At 55.4% G+C, this 18251-nt stretch overlaps 1 protein-coding gene across 1 annotated transcript; it reads right to left on the reverse strand.

The window, feature by feature from the left end:
• Positions 1-1316: 1316 nt before the first annotated feature.
• Positions 1317-17129, reverse strand: VEGFA (vascular endothelial growth factor A). Its single transcript, XM_042780332.1, has 9 exons — positions 17051-17129; positions 14556-15166; positions 11367-11418; positions 7984-8180; positions 7137-7213; positions 6621-6650; positions 4724-4777; positions 3414-3545; positions 1317-1338 (listed from the first exon to the last, which is right to left on the reverse strand). Exons 1-9 carry the CDS (start codon positions 17127-17129, stop codon positions 1317-1319), a joined length of 1254 nt encoding a protein of 417 aa, XP_042636266.1.
• Between the last annotated feature and the right edge of the window lie 1122 nt (positions 17130-18251).

The raw sequence follows: 18251 nt of genomic DNA on the forward strand, positions 1-18251 counted from the left end.
TTAAATTAACTGTTTTAATTTCTAATTTAAAAGGGATATTAAATAAGACCGTATATAAAACACTTTCTCTTTTCTCTGCCTCCATCATGGGCTCGGGGATCCTGCCCTCTCTCTCTCTCTGTGCCACGGGAAGGGACGAGTCATGGGCCAAGGAGGGTCAACCACTCACACACTCAGCCAGGACTTCCAGAGGGACAGAACTAGTGGTTTGAATGGTCTGAGGACATCAGGCCCTCCTAGGCTGCACCCCAGATTGGGGAGCAGGGAAAGGCCCCAGACTGGAGGACAAGGCCCTTCCCTTTGAGGATGAGGGTGAGCTCCCAGGAGGAGCAGCTGTCACGGGGCTGCCCTTCTTCCCACCAACGTCTCCTCTCTTCACTGGGACATCTGTCAGTGGCCTCCTGGGTATCTTGGATACAGGGGAGAGTAGATGAAGGCCACCCACGTGAAGACTCCTGAATCTTCCAGGCAGTGCCCCTGGGGGCAAGGTGCCTATGCAAGGTGTGAAGATCCCCAAAGCACAGCAATGTCCTGAGGCTCCCCCAACTCCTGGTCAGAAGCCAGCCTCCTCTTCCCTGTACCTGTCATCTGTCTTTCTGTCCATTTGACTCAGGGTAGCGGCTAGGGGCCAGGGCTGGGTTTGTCAGTGTTCCCAAAAGTGGGCCAAATTTGCCCCCATGCCCTGGCCCTGCATGTTCCCAGGCAGGGAAGGGGGCCCTGGCCTCCCAAGCAGGGATTAAAACGACCAGGCCAGAGTCTCTCCTCCCATCCTCTTCCCTGTCGGGATCTAGGTGGGGACACTCTTCCCCACTCAAGTCCACAGCAGTCAAATACATCCAGTGAAGACACCAATAACGTTAGCAAAGTTAATTTAAAAAAGAATATATATATTTTATAAATGTATAAAATATATATATTTATTTTATATATATGTATATATATACATATACATATATATATGTATGTATGTACGTGGGTGTGTCTACAGGAATCCCAGAAATAAACTCTCTATTCTTCCGGGCTTGGTGATTTAGCAGCAAAAAAAAAAAAAAAAATGGCGATCCAATTCCAAGAGGGACCGTGCTTGGTCACCTGCCCGGGAATGCTTCTGCCGGAGTCTTGCCCTCCGGACCCAAAGTGCTCTGCGCAGAGGCTCCTCTTCCTTCATTTCAGGTTTCTGGATTAAGGATTGTTTTGTTGATGGTGAGGGTGGTGTGGCGGCAGCTGCGTGGTTTCTGGGGCGTTCTGTATCAGTCTTTCCAGGTGAGAGGTCTGGTTCCCGAAACCCTGAGGGAGGCTCCCTCCTCCAGCCTGGCTCACCGCCTTGGCTTGTCACATCTGCAAGGGGTGGGAAACAGAGTCTGGGGGTTAGAGCTGGTGAGGAGGTCTGGTGGGGCAGGCAGCCCCCCATTCCTGCTGGGTCCCTTCAGCCTCTGGCACGTAGGAACAGAGACAATGGGGAAGGTGTGTTCCTGCCCTCAGGGAGCCCCAACTCTGAACAGTTTGAGCAGTAGCTCTCTTCAGGGGCTCCCAGTCTGATGGGAGGACACAGCTCCTGCCCTCTACAGCTTACAATCTAGTTGAGACAACAAGACAAGAACATGGAACATTATACAAAGCCACAAATCAACAAGTACCAAAGAGCAGTCCCTACTTGACATTTTAGAGCTGATGGGCACTTAGAGTTGGACGGAAGATGGAGGCCATTGAGATAGGTTCCCTGCAGAAGGAGATTTCTGGGGCTGCTCTGAGCAAGTGAGGAGTGAGCAAGTGTTGGTTCCCAAGGCGGAGGGAGCCAAAGGGGCCTGGAGCCCCAGGAAGGTGAGGGGAACATCTCCATCCTCATGCCCACCCCCACCCCCTCTCTCTTAACTAGTAGCAGCAGCAGGTCCCAGGTGCCAGGCTGCCTTTCCTTTCTAATATGCTGTTGAACAGGGTAGGGAAGGATAGTTTGGTAGCTTGAAGCAAAGGGACCCTCTAATAACTTTCTCTGCCCCTGGACTGGTTGTCTTTAACCCTCCTCACTGTGAACAGGAGGCAGAACAGGCCCTGCCCTTCAGGAGAGCTTTGGAATGGGGACCCTGAGCTTCTTATTTGGGGAACTGAAATTCCCAGATATGGTCAGGTTAGGGAAGTGCTTGGACAGTCAGAGTAACTTCAGTTAGCTCCCGGATCACTTTAACTATCTCCCATCCTGGACAGCCTCTCTGTACACCCTGAAACTCCCAAATGTCAAGTTCCCTATCTTCCCTGAGGCCCCCTGGGGTGTAAAGACACACACACACACCCCATCCAGCCCTGGAGTTATGCAGAGTTCCCTGGCCCTCAGCACTAATGTACACTTCCAATTGTCACATAGCACCAAGACAGACCAACAGCCCAGGCTTGGTCCCCTGAATGCCTTGAAGCCAGACACTGGCTGGGGAGGAATGGACAGCCACTCTCCAAGGGCTTTGTTAATGGCATGTCTGGGATAGCTGAAGGTACCCTGGTCCTGCCTGGAGGTCCCACAAAAGCCCCTCCACCCTGGGCGAAGCTTACCCTGGCCCAGAGGACAGGCCAGTCCAGGCATCAAGATTGCCAGCCACCTATCCCAGCCTTGTGTTCCTAACTTCACCCCCTGAACTCGGTCATATTCTCACTCATGCGTTTGACATTTTTCTTGGTCCCCACTGTGGACATAGGACAGTCACCAAGGGGAATAAACCAAGCCAGGCTATAAGGAGTCCATAAGTTAATGTTAGAACAGTGGGCCTGGCCCCCACCCCCACATATCCTACAGGCATTTGGAAAGAAGTGGGGCTGTTTGTGGGGTTGTTTGCCACTACAACTGCAGAGGATTAAAACATCTGGCGTCTTTGGATGCTAAATCTTCTATAATAAATGGGAAGAACTTCCCACCCTAACCCAAGAATAAGAGCCCCTGCTCTCAGGGAGCACCCAGCCTGAGGGGAGAGACTCAACTTTTACCTCCATGGAGAAATATTGAGGGGCTGAAGAGCCCGACCTTGCAGACTATGGCCAGGCCATTTTGTAAACCGTAGTGTTCCACACAGCTGGAAGGGCTCCCAGTATTAGTAGCAGAAGTAGTATCACAACATCAGGACCAACAGCCACCACAAGTAGTAGGACCACGTGACACAACACACAGCTGGAGTCCACACCACCACATGAAGCCACACCAGCCTACCCACTCAGGCAACCAGGGTAACCTCTGAACAGGCACCGCCAGGCTGGACCAGCGCCCACTGCCCACCACAGGGGCCTTGAAAGCAAGAGAAGGTAGTAATCACTAGGCAGACAGCTAGAAGCCAAGCAAGCGGGCGGCCCCTCTCAGGCGTGCATGCTCTCTCGCTCTCTCCCCATCTCTGCATGAGGCCCCTCTCTGACTTGCTCGCCCTCTGGGAACCAACCTGCAAGTACGTTCGTTTAACTCAAGCTGCCTCGCCTTGCAACGCGAGTCTGTGTTTTTGCAGGAACATTTACACGTCTGCGGATCTTGTACAAACAAATGCTTTCTCCGCTCTGAGCAAGGCCCACAGGGACTGCAAAAAGGCAAAAGGAAAGACATCTAAGCTAGAGCGTCAGCAGAAAGAGAGGGAAAAAATACACCATGCAACACCCCCTAACACATCCGCAGCTGCACCCCCACCCGGCTACTCGGCCCCCACGCCCCTCTGGAAGGATCCGAGCACTACAGTGGAAGACAGAGAGCGGCGAGAGAGGCAGCACTGGCTAGGAGACCTGCCCGCAGGAAGAGGTGGGCACAGATGGGCAGAGATGCAGGAAGAAGGCTGCCAGAAGGGGCAGTGCTGTGTCCCATGGACACCAGGGAGGTCTCGGGCCACAAGGCCCCAACTGCTGCCACCCCTAAAAGAGCACACCTTAACTCTTCACCTGTTGGGGACAGCAACTAGGAGGCCACTGAGATCGCCAGAGGCCACTTTCTCGCTGCATGAGGCTCCTGCTCAGGCCCCTCCACAAAAGGTAAGCATAATGAGAGGCCAAGTCTTGAGGCAGTGTCCACAGGCCAGGCCACTGGTACCCAAGGGCCCAGGACAGAACCCATCACAGCATCCAGCCCAGGGAAGAGCCGCCATATAGAGAGGGTTCTGTGGTGCCATGGGTTGGGTTGGAATGAGTGGCTCCCCTTCAGAGTCCCCAAGTCCATGAGAAGCCAAGGTGTCTCTTCCAAATGACCAGGATGGTGCTTGACCCTGCCAACATCCTCCTTCAGCCAACAACAAGCTGCCTCACACTCATTTGCACCCCTTCCTCACACAACATCTACCTTCCCAGTCCCCCTCAGCTTCCAGACAAGTGCAGAAGTCTAGAGCAGTAGAAACCAGTTGGGTGAGGGGACACCTATGCCTGACACCCATACCAACATGGGCTTGCCACCAGCGGCCAGAGGGTGAGAGAAAGTCGGTGCCCAGCCAAGCCAGAGTTCCCTCCCTGAATCCTCCAGGCTCACTCTACCCACCCACCCAGCCAACCAACCAACCCCATCCCTGAACCAGCAGCACCACCACCACATCTACCCATTGGTGCCAATTAGTGGAGTGAGCGAGAGAGACACTGTGGCCAGGAGGAAAGGATGGCGGGAGGGAGGGAGGCAGGGTTATGGGATGCTCCCGGCAGGAGTTTGACTGGGAGCTGGGGAGGCGCCAGGGAATTAGTTAGACAATAGCGGGCACCAACGTACACGCTCCAGGATTTATACCGGGATTTCTTGCGCTTTCGTTTTTGCCCCTTTCCCTTTCCTCGAACTGATTTTCTGGAAAATAAAAAACAGAGACAGACAGAGAGACAGCGAGGGGGAAGGGAAGAGGAAAAGAAGCAGTCGGGAGGACAAGGGTGGGAAAACTCAAACAATCTGTAGGACAGGACAACTGGAGGGAGGAGGCAGGGGTTCCAGGAGACAACTCCAACACTTTCACTCAGTTTCCTCCTCAATCTGGCCACCCCAGGGCAGCAAACCCAGCCCTAGGCAAGTCTTTAGATAAGAAGCAAAGACTGGATAGAGGCCACAGGACCAGAGGGTCTCCCTGTTTGTGACAGCTGCTGTTTCCTGGCAAAAGGCAAAGCTCTGAGGGCAGGCCTTTCCCCAGTAACCCTGGGCTAGTCTGTCCTAAAGGTGGACTAGAGTGGGGAGACCTGAGTTGATGTGGTAGGGAGGGACTGTGCTCTGGACAACTTCTGCCTCCATTTTCAAGTGCAAAAGCAAGGCAGTCCCTCTAGAGGCCCTGCCTCAGGGAATCATGGTATGGGGGAACAGCTACATTGGGTGCTGGCACAAGACCAAGCAGGGCACATGAAAGGCACCAGCCGATCCAGTCATAACCTGGGCTGGAGAGGTGGGGCTGGGTGTCATCAGAACCCCAGGCTGGAGGTAGGGTGGGGTGGGAGTGGAGGAGGCATGGGGAGGAGGGGCCAGATGTCACTTGGCAGAAAGTTCTCTCCCCAGCCTGTGAAAGCCTGCTACACCACCTCACTAGACAATCTTCCGAGCCCAGGCGAACCCCCTGCTTTCTGTGGGCAAAGCAGGTATTTGGGGAACAGGCGAGGGGGACAGGCTATAGCCTGTCCCCCTCAAGGGAACCAGCACTCTCCACATCTGCCAACCTGAGAGGAGAAGGTACCTCAGAATGGTTGCCAACAGGGGGAGAAATGAGGTGGGAGGCAAGAAGGGACACCCAGGGGAGTAGCATGTCTAGCTCCCCATCAGGAGAAAGCATGGGGGGGGCAGTTCACATACACAGACATACAACTCTCTTTCTCTCTCTCTCTCTCTCTCTCTCTGAGTCAACTCTCCCAAATCATTGCTCTGGCAGCCACAGCAACCCTGGAAGTTGAAGACTTAGGCAAACAGCAAGAGGTTGGGGCCTAGGGGGCCTATTGCCCCAGAGTGTTGAGGGCAGACAGGGTGATGCGGGAAGATAGGGAGGAGGGAAGGGCATAGGTGCTCTCTCTCAGTCTCTTTTTCACTGCAAGCTCATCCCTGATGCCAGCTGTTCACCTGCCATGTGGGCTACTTGCCCCCAAGTCCTGCCCCATATCTCATTCCGACCTGACCTTCAGTTGCGGAAATTAGAAAACTGCCTCAGAAAATGATCAGTGTTCAATCTTTCTCCCCAGCCAAGAGGGCCAAGTGTCTCCTGTGGCCCCACTCCTGTAGGAGGGCCTGAACCGTGAACACATCCCCACAGGCCAACTGTACCACCACAGTAGCCACGATAACAGGCCATCTCCTCAAACACACAAAAGCTGGCCTCTCTGCCACCCCACACCCCACTCCCCACTGTAGGGGCCCTAGGGAGGCCAGGGAGCCAGTGTTCACACTGCCCCCCAAACACCAAAATATCAAATCCTATCTAAGAATGACCTTGAGACCTGGTGGGCATCATCTCTTCCACAGGAAGCTCCAGGCTAGGTTTTCTCACTCACCCTAGAGCCATACTGCTGGAGTCTGCACCATCCCACTGCTGCACACAAGTCCCCACAAAATCAACTCCCTAACCCAGTGAAGTCATCAGACCTCCTGACAGAGGAAGTCAAGAGTCCCAAACCAAGACAACAGGCCAAGGAGATGGACAAGTGCTAAAGTCATGGCCACTTACTTTTCTTGTCTTGCTTTTTCTTTCTTTGGTCTGCAGTGGACAGGGGGAAAGAACAAAACAAAGAGAGGAGTTACGATAGTGATGATAATAATAATTATTGTTAGCTACCATCGAGTCAGCCCCCAACATGGTGACCCCCATATTACAGAGTAAATGTGCTTCATAGGGTTTTCTTGGCTGTCATCTTTACAGAATCAGTTTGCCAGGTCTTTCTTCCACAAGCCACTGGGTGGGTTCAAATAGTCAACTTTTACATTAGCAGCTGCTCACAAAGTTAATGTGATAGTTATGATGTATGAGCACTGTTTTAAGCCCTTTACATATAATAAGTCATTTAATCCTTGTAACAGTGCTACGAGGCACAAACCTACTATTGTGGCCATTTTACAAATGTGGAAACTGAGGCACATTGAAGTAAATTGCCAAGATGGAAATGGGCTAACATGTGGGACGTGCTTAACCTCAGTGTCAAGCAGGCACCTTGCTGTACATATGAACCCAGGTCTCCAGCCTCACCTGCATTCACATTTGTGGTGCTGTAGGAAGCTCATCTCTCCTATGTGCTGGCCTTGATGAGGTTTGATCCGCATAATCTGAGGGGAAGGTAGCAGATCACAGAGATTAGTGACCCAGCCAGCCATACCCAGATGGGACACCCTGGGGCTCCTGCCACTCAACACCTAGGGATTCTATAGAGCAGGGATGAGTGGTGGAGGTAGGGAGGGCAGGGGCTCTAGCTGGGAAGAGGCTCAGGCCCATCCCAACTCCCCCAACCCTGCTGACCTCAGGGAGCCCCTGCTCCTCTTGAGAGCAAAGGTGGCTACAAGGGTTGGCCAGGCTGGGAATTCAAGTCCTGGTTCTCACCACTCCCAATCCCCCCATCTCTTCATTCCATGAGGCCCCACCCTGACCCTTAGTAGCTACCCACTCCTTGGTATCTCAGAACTCCCTCCTGCTCTATCAAGACCAGGAAATGCCTTTTCACTGGGCACCACCAAGACTGCTCACCCAGCTTCCTGAACAGAGCACCCAAGGAGGGAAGACTCTAAAGGCTCTCTCCAAGAGAGGGAGAGAAGGGCTCCTGTCACAGGTGCCAGACCCTCCTAAGCCCAGGGGGCAAAGGCCAGGGAGGAGGAGGTGGTCAGGACTTGCTGGGAACCTGGGCAATCTTCTCCTCCACAGAGGGCCCAGCAAGACTCCACCCCACCTCCTCAGTCCCACTCAGAGGTAGGCGCAAGGGAAGCCAAGTCCAGCTCCTCCTCTCAAGAGCTTCCCAGAAGAGCATCTGGGACCAGCCGCTCCCAAAATCTAATGCCCATCCTACCCCTGTGCCCACCCCATCCCACTCCTCCAAGGTACCCACCTGCATAGTGATATTGAAGTCCTGGGTGGGCACGCACTCTAGGCCCTCATCATTGCAGCAGCCCCCGCACCGCATCAGGGGCACACAGGATGGCTTGAAAATGTACTCAATTTCATCAGGGTACTCCTGAAAGATGTCCACCAGGGTCTCAATTGGACGGCAGTAGCTGCGTTGGTAGACGTCCATGAATTTCACCACTGCACAGGAGAGAGTAACACCTGAGCCTAGTGGGTCACTCTGGACATAGCCAGCTCCCACACCACTCAGCCCTACAAGGCCTCAGGGCTTCTGTGAGAAGTGTCCGCTGTCAGGTAAGTCCTTCCAAAAATTTAACTTGAGTCCCTCCTGCCATGGTTGAAGCCCTTTCCTAATATTTCCACCATCAATACTTTTTATTCCAAAATTTATGGCATGTTTTCAGGCTCCAAGGGAGATACCCTGCCATATCTAACTACCCTGCCTCACTGTGACAGCTAAGCCAATTCCTGGTTCAACCCCAATGCCAGGGGGTAGCATGAATGTGGGTTTACCTGTTGGGGGTGGGGAGATAGTAAGAACCCTGCCACATGCTATATGTGATTTCCCTTAAAGGAAGAACTGTTGGCTTTGCCAACTTGTTCCCATTTCCCTATAACCTCCCCACAACCACTGCCATAGCAACAGCCTCACCAACAACCATTTATTGAGCACCTATGACCTGGGCACTGTGGACAGCCTTCCATACACATCATCTCCCTCAATTCTCCCCAAAGGTGCTAGTAGGAACTGTTAGGCACCCTCTGGTTGACAAATGGGGAATTGGAGCCTCAAAAAAGCTACATAACTTGCCTCAAGGCCACATTGCTAATAAGTGGTGCAGTTCAGATCAGCTAAGACATCAAAGTCTTCCCAAGCCTGGGCCATGCAAAAGCAGAGGGGCAGCTTCAGGGGGCATTTTGCCACCTACCAGATACCCTCTCTGGCCACAGGCTCAGGAGGGAGTGGGCCTCAGCACAGGGGCTGGGCCTGCCTGGAATTGGCAGGTGGCAGTAGGCGGGCACGCTGCGAGGGCACTGCCAGCCACCGATAACCTCACCCAAAGGGCAATCTGCTTGCATCATGGGAAACACGACATTGCCATTGCAGCCACAGAGCATTTCTAGAAGCTGATCTGGAGGGAGACCAGGGTAAAGATAGTTTCCCAGACTGGCTGCAGAACCTGGGGTGCACTGGAGCATGAAGGGGTAATTCTGGGCCACAGGGGCGGGTCCCATGAGAATAAGTAAACGCTGGACTCAGGAATGACTGCTCCAAATTGTGGCTCAGCCACTCCCCATACACACCCCCACCACTACCACACAGCAATCCTGTCCCTGACTCAGGAAGGAAGAAGCAGCACTCAAAGGCCCGGGCTCCATCCATGCCTTAGTGTGACCTTGGGCCAGTCCCTTCCCTTTCTGGGTCTCAGACCCCACACCTCTCTCCAAGGGGACTGGACTGATTGCTGAAATCCCTGAAATGGAGGTGGAACTGGGGGAGAGTGGACGGAGAGAGTTATCTTCCACCTCCCAACTGCAAGAACAGGTGCCCATTCTCAGCCCAAGTAACACAAATTTTAGAATTTCACCAAGCCATCTTAAATGTAAACTGCCCTCTCCCCAGAGACTGTAGCTGACCCCTGTGCTCCTCTCTCCACTTTACTTTCCAGAAGGGAAATGGAAGATGATAACCGGGGTGTATACACATTGAGATGAATGTGGCTGGGGAAAATATGTGGTGAGAAAGCCATAGGTGTGAAAACAGAAAAGAGAACAGTGTAAGAGTCCAAACCAGCCCCTGACCTTGCCCAAGGCCTCTACTTGCCCTATCTGGACAATGGGCACAATATTTCTCTACCCACAAAGGATTAAGGTAAAGAGTCACTAAAAAAGTAAATGAGACAGGGCTCTGAAGAAGTCATGTTTTTTTAAGCCAAGTCTATATTAAAGAAGATGACTAATCAAGAATTCTTCAACCGACATTTTATTGTGGTTGGGAACAGAGGTGGTCCCCACTTAGCAGGGGATGATGGAAAGGTCTGGCCTGGGCGATGGCAGTCAGCAGCTGAAGGTACAAAGACCTACGCTAGGCATTCCTTTGAAAACGTTCTCCCTGGCATCTCCAAACCAAATGGGAGGTGGTGGGGTGGGTGAGAGTGGGGGTAGAGGCAACATCACCAGCATGCTTTGGACCCCCAGCCACTGCCTCCAAGGAAGCCTGTCCTTCTTCACAGGTCATGTACACACATACTCCAACGTAAGCCTTTCGTGGTTTTCCTTATTTATCACAGACAACCTTTTCTCCACTAAACAAAGGCCATTTGTCTTGCCTCTCCCAGACCACAGAGACCACTGGGAAGCCCAGGCAGGCGGTGGCACACGGCGGGGGGACAGTATCTGTCAGTGGCACAGGTCATACAGGGGCTGGGAAGTCAGGCCAGGGCCCGGGAAAGTGCTGCCCGGGGTGGGGAAGGAGGATGCAGAACCGGTTGGGCACCACCAGGCTCCGGGTTAAAATACTGCCCCTGGCCTGGACCCCAAGCCACAGTGGATTTGGCTTAGGGAAACTGGCCTAGAGGAAGGTCCTGGGGCCTTCCCTCTTCAGGGGGCAGAGCTGGAGGAGTAGGGATGGGCACCCCTCCTCAGACTGGAGTAGAGGCCACACTCAGTGGTGGAGAGAGCCAGGACGTCCCCAGAGAAAAGGGAGGATCCCACACTCCAAACCGCAAAGGAACAAAAGGCAGTCAGCATCGGGGGCTGGGCAGGGGGCGGGGCACCTGAAGCTACAGCCAGCCCTCTGCTGGCCCGAGAGAGAAGTTCACAGCACCCAGACCTACTCCACACGGCAGGAGGGAGGGCTGGCAGGCCATCAGTCTGGCAGTTTGAGGGCTTTCTCCACCCCTAAGGGAATGCAAAACTGGGGGAGGGAGTCCTATTGGGCTGGGCTAAGCACCTGCAGTTCACACAGCTAACTGTCTTGACAGAAGGGGTCTCAGAGCCCACCAAACAGAACCCACAGGTGGGCATAGCTGGGTAGGTGACAGAACATCCATCCTCCCCTGGGAGCAGAGGAGGAGTGCCTCCCTAGACATCTAGGATCTAGTCTGTGGTCATGGTTTCCTCTCCACATAAAACTTTAATGGAAGGAGCAGAAGAAAAGCTAACAAATTCTATTTCTAGCAGGTGACTGAAGAGGTGAGACAATCCTCAAGAAATTAATGGGTTAACCTCAGGGTGTTCATCTCTTTTTCTGGATCCCCACATTCTGGGACCTCATCCCCACACAGGCCTGAAGGGAAGGAACCGGGCTTCCCCACCCATACCCTGGGGAGACAGGGGGCCCATCCAAGAGCCAAGGGGACTCACCTTCACGTGATTTCTGCTCTGCTCCTCCTGCGGTGGGTGCAGCCTGGGACCACTGAGGATAGAAGAGTGAGGCATGGGCAGGGGTAGAGAGGTCAAGTCACCACGCCTCCCTCCTCCTTGCTTCCCTCCTAGACACAGCCTCTGGCTTCTCCAAGGCCTCCAAGCAGCACAGGGCAAAGTTGGGGCATCCCTGAAGGGACAGAGCATGCCCCTTACTCCTGGGCTGCTCTGATTCTGAATCCAAGGACGTTAAAGACTAACCAGATATTGGGGGTGGGGAGCTCAGAATCCAGGAGAAAAACACCCCTGCTCCTTCCCTACACTTTCCACTCTTCACTCTCGCTGTCCCATTGCTATACTAAGAAAGCGAATTTCCTCAGCCTCCCCAATTGCCTGGTCCAAAGCCAGATGAGTAGTAGGGTCAAACAGGAGGACAAGTTCAGACTGGGGCAGGAAGGAAGGGCTGGGGGTGAGAAGAACAACATGGTGACCTTCTCCTGCTGACATGACAAATACCAGGGTGAGCTGGTGTTGGGGGGGTGCAGAGGACTGAAGGGCATCAGCCACCCTCCCCCATCCAAACTCTTCCAGTTCTCAGGAACAATGCACACCCACAGGTTGTCTAGAGGGTAAAATCCTGGGACGAAACCTTGGGGGGTAAGGAGGGGAATGCCGTTCTCTCCTCCTGCACAAATTTCCCCAGATCCTGACAATTTCCAAAGCCTCCTCAGCCTCCCACTCCTACCTTATTCCTTGGTTTCTTCCCCCTCCCAGAATGAGGGGGTCCCAACACCCTCTCACCTGGGCACCTTCCTCAAATGCAACCAGAGAAGCCTTTTATGCCTTTCCACTGCCCAGCCCCTAGGGGGCTCCCTGCCCTACCTAGGCCTGAGGCCTCCCTAACCCCTCCTCACCCCCACCGGATGATTCCTCCCTTCCCTAGAAGCTGTGAAGGTCAACAAGCCCAGCCATGTGGAGCTGACAGTGCCCAGCAGGCAAAGGCTTCTTCCAACCCTTCAGAGGGTCTCTAGTTCTCACTAACTCCCCACCCACCTGCTCCTCTTGTGGAGCAAATCTCAGGCAGAAGGGCTGCACTCTAGCCTCCTGAACTCCAGACCTCAAAGAGGGAGTTCCACTTGTCTGTCTCTCTCCTTCCCATGTACCCCCAATGCACCCTAGAACCCCAGCCTTGCCCCCAGGGCCAATGCCAGAGGAAGCCCCTCTCAAGGCAAGATAAGCGTTCCCAGACTCCCAGCTGGACAGCCTCCCACTATAGCTCCCTCAAGGAGCCCCACACACACACACCTCTGTTCCTCACTCATTCCCAAAACATCCCCTGGCTTCTCCCTGCCAACTTCTTCCTACACTCCCCACTCCTCACTCCTCCTGGCCTCCAAGGAGGAAAGAAGACAGAAACTTCATAATCCCCCCCCCCAAAGTCAGGGGGCACTGGGAGGAGTGGTTCTGGGTGGGGAGGGGCCAGGTGCCCTTCTCTGGGGGCCTCTGAAGGTCATACTGTGGCCAGGCAGCCACTCCTCCCCCCAACACACACACCCTGAGGCCTGGAGCCAAGGCCTTTGTGCCAGGGTCTGAGAAACTCTGGGTGGCAGCGGGGACCCCTTGCCCATTTCCTTCTTTCTGCCTCCTCTCCAAGGGGACTTGGTGGCTGAGGAAGGATGTAAGGGAGGAGAGGAAGGAGAGGAAGGGGCTCCCTTGGGTGGCATTGAGAATCAGGTAGGGTGGGCAAGTTTGGAGTTCCAAAAACCACCTGCTCCAGCTCCCTGCTCCAACGTCCCACTCCACCAGGACAAAGTACATGCTCTGGGGGGTGGACGGCAGTCAGTCCTCTTTTCCTCCTGGGTTACACCACAAGAATTTGGTGGAGGGGGTGCCCAAGGCTGTGGAAGGTCAAGATTCACTTTCACAAGCCATGGAGGTGGGGAGCAGTACCCCTTCAGAAGGTTCAGGGAGGGCTACTCCTAAGCCGCCCCCCGTCAGTGTAAAGTGAAACAGTGACACTCTTTAAACCTTCCCTTTGGCCACCCCCAAAAAGGCTAAGTGTTGCTCCTCTCGGAAGTGTGGGGGAGGGGAGAGAAGCCGACTGTCACCAGGTCGCGACTATAGGTAGAGTCTCCACAAAGCACTGCCCGGAGCTCCGATCCCCGACTTGTGATAGTAATCGTCCTTTTCCCGGGAGTCTGGGGCAAGAGAGGGGCCAGACAGGGGCTTCTCTGGGGAGGAGAGTTAAAAATAAAAGGATAGCAGGGTTTTCTCGCCACTCTAGGGAGAAAATAGGGAAAGGGTGAAGGGGCGTCCGGTAATTCCTCCTAACCTACGAGGGACGAAGGGGCAGGGACTGCGGAAAGGGTCAGGGATAGTTGCCTAGGTCCCCGGACTGGGGCTACCTCGAGAGGTCACCTTCCCGCGTAGGGCCGGCGGGGGGAGGGGCGCCTCTCGCCGCCCGGGGCTCCCTGCTCGGGCCGCCGCGGCTCCGGGAACACGCGGCCGGCCAGGCCCGGGCTGATGTAATCGGCTCCGCGCCGCGCGCGCCCGGCCGGGCGGGGGAGGGCGGGCACCGAGCGGGACGCGAGCGGGGACGGGCGGGGGTGGCGCAGCGCAGGTGGCCAGGCGAGGAGAGGGTCTCCATTGCAACCCATCCAAAAACTTTTCCCAAACTCGCGGATAGGGCAGAAGAGACCGAGCAGCATTGACAGCGAGCCCCCTCTCTCGCCTGCGCCCTCCCCCCTCCACGCTCTCTGCCCTCCTTAGTCCAAGGTCCGAGCACCCCCTCCCCGCTGGGCTCTGGCACCCGCCCCCGCTGCCCCGACTTCCAGTTAGTCGGGGACCAGCGGCTGGGAGCAAACTTCAGCCGCCGGCGGCAGCGCAAGCCCAGCCCCCTCGGCCTCCTCCTCTGGCTCCCGCCCTCCGCTGGTCGGCCCAGATCGTACGTGCGGTGACTCTGGTGGGTGGGCAGGGCCCGCGTGGGCGGCGAGACTCTATCCTGGTGCCCTCCCACCTAGCTCGCGTCCCCTTACACGTACGATGATAGAGGGGGATGCTGCGCGCCCGGTGCCCATAGAACCGCGTGGGACACCGATCCCCCCACGCGCGCGCTCGCACGCACGCACGTCCCCATTCCGGAGAGGCGCTCGCAGCGGCCCGCAGCGCCAGGCGGGTACAGCCCCTTACCTTGGCATGGTGGAGGTAGAGCAGCAATGCAAGGCTCCAATGCACCCAAGAAAGCAGAAAGTTCATGGTTTCAGAGGCCCGGCCGGGGCCGGTGCGGCTCGCGCTCCCTCTCAGGCTCGGGCTGCGGGGTGGCCCGCTCTCCTCCGCGCCTCGTCGGGCTCCTCTTCCTCCAGGAGCCAAGGCCCTGACCGGGGCCTGGGGAGCGTGCGCGGCTGGGGCACTGTCTGCGCACACGGCCGCTTCACCAGTCCATGAGCCCGGTTTCCGAGCGCCCAGCCGTGGCCCCCTCTCCTCCTCCTCTTCCTTCTCTTCTTCCTCCTCCCCCTCCTCCGGCTGCGGCTCCTCCCGACCCGAGCTAGCACTTCTCCCAGCTCCGCTCGGCTCGGCTCTCACGGCGCGGACCACGGCTCCTCCAGAGGGAGAACAGCCCAGAAGTTGGACGAAAAGTTTCAGTGCATCACCGCAAGCCCCGACCCCCTCCACCCCGCCTCCGGGCGCGGGCTCCGGCTCCTGCCCGCCGCTCGCCGCCGCGTCCACGGTCGGCCGCTGGCCGGAGAAGAGGTGGGCGCTGGGGCGGGGGGCGGTGTCTGTCTGTTTGTCCGTCAGCGCGGCTGGTCAGATGCGGGATCCGGAGGGGGAGGGTTCACGCCGCGCTCTGGCAGTCACCCCCAAAAGCAGGTCACTCACTTTGCCCCTGTCCCTCCCGTAGCTCGCTTGCTCGTGCGCTCTGACCTCGTCTCTCTCTCTTCCTCGACTTCTGTCTGGCGTTCTTGCTACCTCTTTCCTCTCGCTGCTGGTTTCCAAAATCCGAAGTGACTTGGGGGGGTAGAGGAGCAATCCCCCAAACCGTCGGCCCGATTTAAGTGAGGAATGGGAAGCAAAAATAAATTAAAACGGGAAAGAATACGATTTTTTAAAATGTTTAAGAAAAAAGCAAAGGGGTAAACCCCAGGTAAACGAGTATCAAATTCCAGTGCAGAGGCCCCAGCTCTGTGACCTCGCGGGTCCGTCCGCTCGCAGCCGCGTCTCCCAACAGAGCGCTGCTGCCACCGCCTCGCAGCCCAGCGGCCCGAACCCTCTGCGCTCCTCACCGACACCAGCCGACTTAAAAAAAAAATAGATTATTGGCTCCGCCCCCCCCGGGTCCCCGCCCACGGCCCCGGCCCGGGGGCGGCGACAGATCGAGCCGCGCCCCCTCGCCTCCAGCCCCTCAGGCCCCAGGCGCTAGTAACGCTCAGTGGAGGCTCGCCCTTCCCCCGGGGACTCCAAGCAAAGCCAGGGCCCCCCGCCCACCCCAGTGAAGGAAAAGCACGATCTCCCACCAAAGTTCACAGCCTGAAAATTACCCACCCACCCCCCAAAACTGTGCCCAGAGACACACACTCCCGCGGGGTATTCGGGAGGAGGCAGCAATAAAGTGAGGTTATGTGCGGACAGGGCGGGAGATCGCATTCTCTCTTAGCTGGAAACACTGGAGGGGGAACGGACAGAGATCGGTGAGGATAGAGATACAGATCTAATTGGAATCGTGGAGTGACTCCTGACCTTCTATCCCCTCCAACACTCTCATCTTTTATACACACACATACACACACTGACACTCACACTGACACTCACACCCGTCTTCACTCTCACGCAGACGCTGCTCTCCCAAGTTCAGCCAGCACGCTGCCACTGTTTCCCTGTGGTGGCCGAGCGCCCCCTAGTGACTACAGTCTGAACACCCCAGCTTCTGGCTAAAGGGGGACTGAGTCTCAGGAAGAAGGTAAGGGGAGTTTACTCCTGACCATCCCCCATTTCTCAACTCCCAAACAGCCGCGTTCCTCGAATGGCCCCATGCACAGAGACCCGGGTGCTGGGCTCAGGGAGGAGCATGTGTGTCCCCCAGGATAATGTGTCCATCTAGAATCTTGTTCTGGCCATCAGACCTCGGAGTAAGCTGTGGCCAACCTGCTGGGATGACTAGGGTCCTTCCAACAGTGTCAGGGATGCTTCCCTGGAAGAAGAATTTGGCACCAAGTTTGTTGAACTGAGAGCAAAAAGCCGTGTCTCTCTCCAGGGTTACTCAGTGGCGGGAAGGGGTGGGGGGAGGAGAGAGAGGACCTGATGGAACCCACGTATACACTGTGGAGTCTGGCAGAGCCCAAAGGGAGAGGCAGCTGGGCAAGACAGAGGCCCTTGTTCCTACTAACCCCCCCTACCCAGATGCTGCCAGGGAACTGAGGCCAGGGGGCTGGTGGGGGCAGATGGAAGCGAAGGCCTGAGTGATGATTCAAGCCTACACACCAACACTAAGGAACGTCTGTAGGCCAGCTGCCCAGGCTCCCACCAGGCTGGGGGCCAAGGCTTCTTTCTGTTAGCCCCAGCCCAGGCTCACAGCTAATCTTCTAAACAGAATTGAGGGGTTCTCCTCAGCCTTCCTATCACCCCCAGGATTCCTTGGCTGCTTTCCCCAGTTCACAACTTCTCTCCTGTCTTTCCCCCTAATTCTTTACCTTCTCCCAAGTCCCCCTTCTCCTCCAACTCTTCAACTTCCCTTGTTTTCTTCCCTAAAAGCACCCTAAGGCCCCCCATTCCACTCTTGCATAAAGGGATCAATCTGGAAAAAGTCCTGGTTGGGCTTTGACCCAGTTGCACCCAAGCTCCCCCAGAGCATAAAAGGGGCCTCTGATATCTGTGGGACCAAACAGGCTCATTATCCACCCAGATCTGACCAGGACCTGCCCTGGGGCTGGTATAGTCCCTTCGAAGGGAACTAGGCTGAGAATAGGAATGCAATGACTTCCCCAAATTTGACCAAAATGATCCAAGGTAGTTATTCAGCCAGCCCCCTGCCTCAGTATAAGGTTATTCCTTGGTACCCCAATTCTACAGGAGTGCTATTCTAAGGCCCCATGATGAATGAGACTGGCTCCCATCCACCCATCCCACCCTTTCCATCATGTATGCTCCTAATCACATCTCACTGCCTGGCAGGTCCCCAGCAGCGGGGACAAGGTCTTTTTACAGCTAGTAACTGTGTATTTCCTGGCTCAGGGTCCCCTCCCAGGTAGACCTCTTCACCCAGCCAGGACTCCATGTTTAAAGCTGCTGAGTGGAGATGGAAGGAAAGCCACTAAACTTCCTCCTTGTCCATTTAGATCTGCCTTTAGCACCACCAAGCATAAGGTGTGAGCACTTTGCCAAGGATCCTCCCTGGGGCAGGCCTAGCCCAAGACAGAGACTCTAGGCACCAAGGTCTCCCTCTGGCCCCCTCCCCTGCAATCCCCTCTCCTCTTCTCTTCTTAGCCTTCCTCAGACCCTAGAGATACAATGGGCTTGAAGAGGAGGTCTTAGTAAAGGACCCTAAAGTTGGGAGGAGGCTAGAGGAGTTCCAAGCAGGGGAAAAGGGAAAGAAAAGGAAAGTGTCAGCCATCAACTGTCACTTCTTAGCCCTGGGGCTCTCCTCCACCAGAACCAGCCATTCCTCCCAACCCCACCCTGTGGTTGCAATCAGCAAGGTTTGTTATAACAACTTATTTGAGGTTCCCTCCACCCTGATCAGAGAACCAGGGGAGTGAGGGAACAGACTTCCTAGAATATAAGAGTAGCACTGCAACTTAGCCTGAGGAATTTTTTTTTTTTTAATTTTATTTTGATTTGGGTGAAGATTTACAGAGTAAATTCACTTTTCATACAGCAGTTCACATAATATAC

The sequence above is a fragment of the Orycteropus afer genome, unplaced genomic scaffold, assembly GCF_000298275.1.
Source record: "Orycteropus afer afer isolate SDZICR_OR568_19922 unplaced genomic scaffold, OryAfe1.0 scaffold00034, whole genome shotgun sequence".
NCBI classification, from domain to species: Eukaryota; Metazoa; Chordata; class Mammalia; order Tubulidentata; family Orycteropodidae; genus Orycteropus; species Orycteropus afer.

Excerpts from the sequence above, each read along its gene's own strand:
- VEGFA (XM_042780332.1), bottom strand. The coding sequence starts at position 17,129 with ATGGGGGGCCTTAGGGTGCTTTTAGGGAAGAAAACAAGGGAAGTTGAA. Across the intron at positions 8,181-11,366 it reads AGAGCAGAAATCACGTGAAG|TGGTGAAATTCATGGACGTC; the intron begins GTGAGTCCCCTT and ends TCTCCTGTGCAG. Across the intron at positions 3,546-4,723 it reads CGAAAGCGCAAGAAATCCCG|TCCCTGTGGGCCTTGCTCAG; the intron begins GTATAAATCCTG and ends GCCTTTTTGCAG.